Source organism: Odocoileus virginianus, chromosome 23, assembly GCF_023699985.2.
Source record: "Odocoileus virginianus isolate 20LAN1187 ecotype Illinois chromosome 23, Ovbor_1.2, whole genome shotgun sequence".
Taxonomy (NCBI): domain Eukaryota; kingdom Metazoa; phylum Chordata; class Mammalia; order Artiodactyla; family Cervidae; genus Odocoileus; species Odocoileus virginianus.
In genome coordinates this window covers 815872-824477 of record NC_069696.1, presented here as the reverse complement: position 1 = coordinate 824477, position 8606 = coordinate 815872, and the positions used below count along the sequence as shown (strand labels likewise).

General features: G+C 57.9%; 1 protein-coding gene across 2 annotated transcripts; it reads right to left on the bottom strand.

Moving 5' to 3' along the window:
• Positions 1-40: 40 nt before the first annotated feature.
• PIANP (PILR alpha associated neural protein) lies at positions 41-6588 on the bottom strand. Of its 2 annotated transcripts, none has more exons than XM_020878763.2 (6): positions 6332-6588; positions 4152-4208; positions 3437-3948; positions 2589-2670; positions 1562-1783; positions 41-1280 (listed from the first exon to the last, which is right to left on the bottom strand). In XM_020878763.2, exons 2-6 carry the CDS (start codon positions 4166-4168, stop codon positions 1259-1261), a joined length of 855 nt encoding a protein of 284 aa, XP_020734422.2. In that variant the 5' UTR covers positions 4169-4208; positions 6332-6588; the 3' UTR covers positions 41-1258. The 2 variants fall into 2 exon arrangements, with proteins under 2 accessions (XP_020734422.2, XP_020734423.2); XM_020878764.2 differs by lacking the exon at positions 6332-6588 and adding an exon at positions 5864-5980.
• Between the last annotated feature and the right edge of the window lie 2018 nt (positions 6589-8606).

Below are 8606 nucleotides of genomic sequence, written 5' to 3'. Positions count from 1 at the left end.
CTCTCTGCGGGGCTCATGAGGCAGAACCAGGGGACTCGGGTATCTTGCAAAGGCTTTATTTGAAAATTTTGAAACTTACATCCCACAAGAATTCAAGATTATCACCACAAGAAGAAAGAGATAATACAAAAATATATATCACAGCATAGGAGCCAGGTAAGAGAGGAAAGAAGGAAGGAAGGTGGGAAAGCCATGAGAAGTTGGGACAAACCTGAGGGGTGGAGGGAACAAAAGGCAGGAGAGCTGGAGGAACCAAGGAGGGAAGGGGCAGGTTGGGAGGCAGAGCTCCCCGATGGCCTCAAACCAGCTGGCCCCAGTCCCTGGCAGCCTAGGTGGAATTAGGGAGGCCCTCAGGCGGACTGCGAATTGGAGGACTTGATTGGGGGGGACGGTGGGGAGGAAAGGGGGCTCTGAGTTCCAGAGTGACACGCACAGACAGCCAGGACAGACGAGACAAGACAGAAGGACTTGGGAGGCAGGGGAGGGCAAATGGGGGCCCCTTTCTCCTGCAGTGCAGCAGGAGGCTCCCCAAAAGCCATCTTCCAGACAACAGAATTTAGCAGTGGGGTTAGGGAGGAGTTTTGGGGGCCTCATGACTCCCCATTTCCACAAGGGAGTCCTTAGTGTGGGATGGGGGACATGGTAAAACCCAAGACATGGAGTGGGGTGGGACTGGGACAGACGGGGACCCAAAGAGTCCCCAGCTCATCTCCCACCCCGCTCCGGGGCAGCATGCAGGGGACACAGAAACTCCACCCGTGGGTGTTCACGAAGTGGAGTGTGAGCACGACATTTACACCACCACCACGAGGGGCCGGGAAATGCACATGAGAGGTACACCCACTGACCGCAGAGTGATGGGCCGAGCGCAGGACGAGGGAGGAGAGGAAGTAAAAATCGAGGAAGTGAAAAGTGTGAGACAAAAGGGAGGACACGGGGGATCCTCGGAGGGGGGATGTGGGTGGGGAGACTGGCTGTACAAGAGCGTGAGTGTGCGATGGCCTGAGAGGGGAGAGGTGAGTGTGCAAGGCTTATGTGAGTGTGCCAGGGTGGGGACGTGGGGGCCAGAAGCCACAGATAAGTGAGGCCCCCACCTCAAGGAGGGTGAGCAGCTGGGCTTGCCTGTGGGCCAGCGAGTGTTCCCAAGGTGTGAGCCCAGGCAGAGCTGCAGCGCCCACAGCCGCTGTGCCCTCAGCAGGATGGGGGCTATGCCGGGCCCTTGGCCCCCTGCCTGGAGGTGCCCCAACCGTGGGGGACATCACAGATTCACCAGGGGAATCCTAAGGGGCAAAGGGAAAGGGCACAGTCAGGAACCAAGGGGCAAGCCAGAATCAGGAGGGCAGTTCAAGAAATAAAAGGGATGGAGGTTAAGAGGGCAAGATGGAGTGAAACGACAGCATGAGAACAGGACATAGATCTACAGGGAAACGGGTGGGACCCCCCAGAGAGCAGAGGTCCAGTCTCCTGGGAGTGGGCCATTGTGCCTCCTCTCCACCCACCCAGCGGGGAGTGCCCCACCCACAGCCCCCGCCCACCTCCCTGCCCACTGCCCTGCCCTCACCGGTTCAGCTGGAAGGCTGGTGCCCCCTTGGGCTGGGGCATCCCGGGCCGGGGTCCCCCTCGGGGTTCCTCGTGGTCAGGAGTGGGAGTGGGCGAATCTCCGAAGGCCCCCAGCACGGTGACCCCGGCTGGGGACAGGTCAGTCAGGGGCTGCTGGCTCTCCTCTTGCCTCAGGGCCCCTTGCTGCCCCGAGGGCCTGCGCCGTTTCTGACTGCGGTCCCAGCTGGCAGCCCCCGGAAGGAGAGAGGTTCTCACCCATTCGAGAAGTCCCCAGCCTGGGCCCCCTCGGGCGCTCGTCACCCCCCAGCCTTCCCCAGGCACCCACAGCATCCGACAGCAGAGAAACCAGCCTCTAACTGTTCCCTAAGCCCCAGATCCTGAGACCCTGTCCACAAAACCACTTCCTGTCCCCGTGCCCCCAGGGGGCTTGGGAATCTAAAGCACCCTCCCACCTGGTCCAGAGCCAGAGAATGAACACCCCCTCCCCATGGACACACAGAGTCCCCCACATCTGCCCCTCCCCCACGCATACCCAGAGAGCCATTTCTCTCCGCGGCAGGTACCTGGCAGGTTTAGTTCTAGTTCAAAGTCAGCTAATGACCTGGACACCTGAGTCTAATGAGTCTTGCAGTAAAGTGTGAAGGACTGAGTGACCTGCTATTAAGTGCATGCAAAAAGCTGGGATTTTCTCCCTCTTCCCCTTAAGGCGGCCTTAAGAAGGGTCCTGCAGAATGGGTCTTGGAGCAAATGGGAAAAAGGGATGGCCACCCTAGCCCCCTCAACTTGTGCTTACAATGATCTCCCTACCTCTCCCACTCTCCTTGTATTTCCCCAGCAGGAACCTGAGCTCATTTCTCACAGCTTCTCTTGCCCAGATCCTTCCTACCTTTCCCCAAGGTCTTGCCTTAATCCATCACTTCCTATTCCACCCCCAGCCAAACTGCCACCCAAGCTCCTTCCAGCCAAAGGAGCCATCCTTCCATCCTTCCATTCATGGGGATGTCAGCATCCACTTCCTGCTGGCTTACCAGAACTTGAAGATGATGCCGGTGGCCACGAGGACAATGATGATGGAGATGGTAATTGTGACATAGAGCTGAGGGTCCACACCTGCTTGGGGGCAGGGGGAAAGTCTTAGGGAGGCCTGGGGCCGGGGGAGCCAAGCGGGATTGGGGGTGGGGTTAGGCTGTAGGTTCAGGAAGCTTGAGCGGTGTTGTCATTGGAAGCCACATCATCCAACTCTTTTTCTGCTTCTTTAGAGCCTCCCTGCTTTATTTTTATCATCAGCTTTCCCCAGAGTTTTCAGCTCTTTCCCTCCCAAATCTTTTTTTCTCCACTTCCTCAAATCTCCTGTATATATGGCATGAGAAAGAGTTCCAAGGTCAGAAAGAGCCTCTCAGAACCTCTCTCTCTGCACAGAAACTAGCGGGTGGAAATGTCCATCTCTGCCCTGGCCCCGCCCCCAAACCACTGGCCCTGTGTCTGCGCGCCCTGAGTCGAGGTGTCATCCTGAAAGGCCTTCCTCTGCCTGGACTACTCCCACTGTTTCCAGGGTACAGCTCAAATGTCAATTCTTGGAAGGTGTTCTGATCCCCGGGCAGAAGTAGTCTCTCCCTTCTCTTTGCCTAAAAACATGCTGTGCACACCTCTATTAAGTGTGTGTTACTGTTGACTCATCCCCGATGGTTTACGTGTCTGTCTTCCCCAGTGGACCTGAGCTCCTCTGGGGCTCAGACACATCTTCTTCTCGGCCTCCTGTGCTAGCCCAGGGTCCGGCACACTTGTGGAAGCAGCTGACACACAGGACCCCTGTTGCTGCCCTGAGAGTCTTCAACCAGTGCCCCGTCCATATCCCTTCCCAGCCTCTCCCACTCACCTTCACCACGGCCCCCGAACAGGAAGGGCCTCAGGGTGGCAGGTGCTTCTCCAAGGATGAGCCCATCTCCATCAGCCCTCATGGAGTCTGAGTTGGGGTGTGGGGTAGCCAGCCCATGGGGGGCTGCAAAACCATAGTCCAGGGGCAGAAATCCAGGATTGGCAGAGTTGGGGTCCCCCCCATCCTCTCGAGACACCGTAGGGCCCCACACAATAGCCCAGGGGTACTGGGATGAGGGTGGACCCTCCTCAAAGCCTGATGGGGTGGCTGGGGGTGCGGTGCCCGGCAGGACTTGCCGACGTGATCTCAGGACCCGAGGGGATCGGCTTGGTGGAGGTGCCCGCTCCCACACACATACATGGCGTGGGGCTGAGGGGCCTCCCCGGGCACAGGGGGGCCGGGCTGGGGCTGGTGGGGTTCGAGGGGAGGAGGAGGAACCTTGAGCAGGCGGTGGGAGGGGCAGCAACAGCAGTGGCCAGAGAGAGAGGAGATGGGACAGCAGCAATGCAGGCCTGTGGGAAGGGAGAGAGAGCAATGAGTCTGAGGCCATCTTGGGCTGCCTCCTTCCTCTGTGCAAAAAGTGGCCTTGGGAAGACATGTCTCACTTCCCATCTTCCAAGGGTCGAGCCCTCAGGATGGAAAGCCCTGGGTGGGCCTAGGAGGGAAAGAGTCAAAACCCTAGGGAAAGTGGCCTCTAAGCTTCCTCCAAACTTACCGCATCCTGGACTCCATGTCCGAGATCCTCAGCGGTGACTCAGATTTTCAGCCTTTACTGAGAGAGAGAGGGGTTGTCACATTCCAAGCTTGCTCTGAGGACCTCCCCAGTTCATCCATCCTCCCCATTCACCTCCATCTCCCCTCCCAGCTGCAGCTGCCATCTATGCTGCCACCACTCAGGACCCTCAGTTTTCTAGCACTGTCCTGGGGAGGGGAGAGGAAACTCCCAGACCAGTCCCCAGTCTAGCCCTCAGTCCCTATCTGCAACTTCCAAGGTCCCTGTTACTTCCCCACCCCAGGGTCTACTCTTCTCTGGCTTCCTTCCTTCTCACTTCCTCTGCCCACAGCTCCTAGCTTTTCTTGGATCTTAATTTAGAGCCAAGAACCTTGTGATTCCTTGAGCACCTACCGCGAGGGAGGGCGTCTGAGAGGGGGAAGGAAGAGGAAGTCAATCGGATTGAGTGTGTGAAACGTGTGGGGCTGCACAGAGGGGAGCATCCCAGACTGCCCACCCCACTTGTTCTCCGAGGCTTTTCTCTGAGGAGTGAATGGCCCCAGGAATCTGCATCTTCAGAAGCAAAGGAAACGGAGATGGAGGGATGGAAGGAAAGAGATGAGAAAGGGAGAGGTGGGTGGGAGAAAACTACAGAATGTAATTTTTGCCCAGTGTTCAGTCATCCAAACGCATAGGTGCCCTCTGAGAAAAAGTGGAGTTGGGGAGAAGCTGGACCCTCAAATGTTGCTCTCCGGGGTAAAGAGTCTGGGAGAATCATCGGGATGGAGGGTTCTGAAAGAGGAGGACACGTTCTCAGGGTAGAGGGTGGCAGACCCAGGGGGAGGCAGCAGGCTCCCCAGTGAATGAGGATGTGACATTCAGTGTCCTCTGGTTTCTGGGTCCAGATCTGGACATGAAACGCTCTCAGAGAATAACAGGGAGTAAGGTGGGAAAGTCTGGGGAAGGGACTGGGAAAGTGGGCTGTGGAGAGAGCTGTGAAGAGTGACGGGTTGAGAGATGGAAGGCTGGTGAGGCGTGAGAAAGGAGGAGAAAGGTGAAGAGGCAGACGGTGAGGGGGGCTGGTCCCTGAAAGAATGGACTGGGGTGGGGGGCGCGCACAAAAGATGGACAGCTGTAGGATGCAGAGCATAAGAGGAAAGGTCAGGGAGGGAAACTGAGAGGGTTCCGGGGTCGCAGGAGCCGGGGAGAAGGAGGAAAGAAAGGTCCAGGCAGGACGGGAAGTGGAGACCGCGGAAGGAGAGGGAAGAAGAGGGACGGAGGAGACCAGGGATGGGGAGGAAGAAAGGGAGAAGGAGACGACAAGGTACCGAGGACAGAATGAGACAAGGAAGGGACTGGGGAACAGCAAAGATGGAGGAGTTGGAAATTGTTTCTTCCAACGTAAAGAGACACGGAGCTACGGAGAGAGGCAGGGAAGGGGGCCTGGTGGGAAGACAGGAGAGGAAGCCAGGAAGAGAGCGAGGCTGCGGGGACCGAGGCAGGAGTGGAAGCCGGTGGAGCGGAGACGGGTTCCCAGGGACAGCTGTGGCCAGCGGACACCGGGACCCACTCGCCTCTCCCGCTTGTGTATCCCCCCGCCCCAATCAACGTCAACTCCAGTCCCCGGACCCCGCACCCCTTAGTCACCCCCTCCAGGAAGCCCGCAGTCGCCCGGCTGGCGCGCCACCCCCACCCTCCCCTCGCTCCTCACCGACCTGTTGTGCGCAGGAGACGAGCTGGGGGTGGGGCGGGAGTCTGGGGCTGGGGGAGCAGGGCCCATCCCCAGCGCGGCCGCGAGCCCACCCTTCCCGAAGGCCCGCGCTCCCTGGACCCCGCTGGAAAACGATGAGGGGGGGGGGGGTGGAAACGAGGACCAGGAGGTAGGCGAAGGGGCTCCGTGGGAGGGAGCGCCGAGAGCAGAAAAGGAAGCCGAGGCAGGAGGATGCGAGGGGCCGAGCCAAAGGCGGGATACAGGCAGTCGCCGGGACCGCTGCGCAGGAGGGCAGGACGGAGTCCGGACCCGCGGTGGGATGCGGAGCGCGGCGGGCGAGGCGAGCTTCTGGGCTGGAGGCTCGAGTCGGGCGGGGGGCCGCGCCGGGAGGGTTAGGGGGCGAAGGGCGCGGAGTCGGGGAGGGCAGGGCCAGGGTCCCTCGGGTGGGGGCGTGGGGGGCCCTCTCGCTCACCTGCATGCCTGGCGCGACGGCGCGACGGCTGCGGGCTCTAGGGGCTGCGCCGGCCTGGGGGGTCGCGGGAACGCGTGGGGCACGGGGCATGGTCGGGGGGTTCTGCGGGCAACGGGGTGCAGGAGAGGGTGGGGGGCGAGCGCCCGGGGCGCGGGGCGGCGGCGGCGGCGGGAGATGCTCGGCTCGGCTCGGCTCGGCTCGGGCTGCGCTCGGCTCGGCTGGGCTCGGAGCGGCAGCTCGGAGCGCGCGGTCCCCGCCTCTCCTCCTCCCCCTGCTCGGTTTAACCCTCCCGCTGCCGCGCCTCGGAAGTCGCGCCCGGCCGCGTCCCAGGTGGAGGGTGGGAGAGGGCAGCGGAGGGTGAGCGACCGTCCGATTCCCCAGGTTCCGGGGGCGGGGTTCTCCACCCTCACCCCAACTCCGTTGACACTCGTGGTTGCCCCAGTGAGTTTCTGAGATTCTGAGTCACCCGAAGCTCTGGGTTCCCTACTCTGTTTCGCCTCTGCTGGGGGATGAGGTGGGATGAGGGTGGGAGTGATGTCCTCGCACCATCCTCGGATCATCCCAACAGCTGGATCCCCTGATTCCATTCTGGCCCAGCTGCAGTGTATCCTTCCCAGAGCAACCCAAACGATCTTTCAAATAAGTGGACCGAGTTGCATTACTCAGCTTTTCTAGCACTCAGAGTATCCCAGCTCCTTACTGTGCCTTAGGAGGCCCCGCATAACCTGGCCCGCCAGGGAGCTCTCGGATTTCCCCTCCCATCGCTCTTCATGTCCCAGCCACACTGGACCTGATCTATGTTCCTAGAATCAGAGGAGGTGATCTTGCCTCAGGGCCTTGGCACTTGCTGTTCCCACTGCCTGGACCGTTTTCCCCTGGCTTCTCACAGTGATTCACTCATTTCATTAAAATTTCCCTTTGTTCCTATGTCACCCCTTCTAGGAGGGCTTCCCTAGCCTCTCTAGCTACATGGGCTTCCCCAGCCCCTAATCTCACCCTGTCCTACCCCTCCTGTGTCTTTCAGGTTACCCTATTTTATTTGGGTTGTGAGCGGACACCATGCTCTTCTAGTTTCCTTTCATTCTCACTGGCTTTTCCTTCTCTGTCTTCCGCTCGACCTCTAAATGATAGAGCTTCCTAGGGCTTAGTCCTTGGCCCCCTTCTCGTTCCACATTCCCTGTCCAGTGATGTCATCCAGTCCCAGGGTTTAAATACTATGTAAATGTCAGCGAGTCCTAAATTTATATCCAACGCTCCAGACTCATTTATCCAACAGCCTACTTGACATCTCCACTTGGATGTCTAATAGCCATGCAAAGCTCATGTGGCTAAAATAGATGTCTTGAATTACCCTCCGCCCCGGTCAGTCCATTTCTGTCTCAGTAGTGTTCCCCATCCTGGAATACGATGGCTTCCACTTTTCAGGCTAAAAACCGAGGAAACATCCTCCCCACCTTTTCCTTTTTGCTCTGATTCCCATCCTGTATCTAATTTACCAGCAAGTTCTGTGAGCTCTACTTCCAAAATATACCATGAATCCATCTCCTTTTCTCCATCATTGTGTTTTAGTCACACTGAGTGTCACATGGGATCTTAGAACCCGGACCCCCTGCAGTGGAAGCACAGAATCTTAACCACTGGACCACCAGGGAAATCCACTCTGTCATTGTTGCTATCACCCTGATCCAAGGCATCTGCTCTCTCTGAAATAATGAAGTGATTACCTAGCTGGTTCCTTGCTTCTGCCTTTGCCCTTTAACAACTAGTCTTCACAATATCTAGTCATGTTTTGAAAAATCTAAATTATATCATTCTCTTGCCTGCTTGGGCTTCCCTGGTGGCTCAGATGGTAAAGAATCTGCCTGCAATGCGGGAGACCCAGGTTCAATCCCTGGGTGGGTAAGATCCCCTGGAGAAAGGAATGGCAACCCACTCCAGTATTCTTGCCTGGAGAACTCCATGGACATAGGAACCTGGCGGGCTACAGTCTATGGGGTCACAAAGAGTCAGACGCAGCAGAGAAACTAACACTTGCTTCCTCAAAACATCTGAGGGGCTTTTCATTGTACTTAGAGTAAAATTCCTTGTTAGGAGAGGCCCGCCCACTAGTGTTCCTCAATATTCAAATGATGTGCCAGATCGGACTTCTAAAAGTTCTAAACATCTGAAATTATCCTCTTGACACCCATGTACTTTTCACTCCAACTTCCTGGAATCCTTTGCCCACCCCACCCCCCATCTTCCTCTTGTTGGGTCCCTCTTGTCATTCAGCCAC

Bases quoted from the DNA above. Each gene is read 5' to 3' on its own strand.
- PIANP (XM_020878763.2), bottom strand. The intron at 2,671-3,436 runs GTGAGTGGGAGA...GCCCCCAAGCAG, and splicing joins GTTCGGGGGCCGTGGTGAAG to GTGTGGACCCTCAGCTCTAT. The intron at 1,281-1,561 runs GTGAGGGCAGGG...TTTGCCCCTTAG, and splicing joins CCAGCCTTCCAGCTGAACCG to GATTCCCCTGGTGAATCTGT.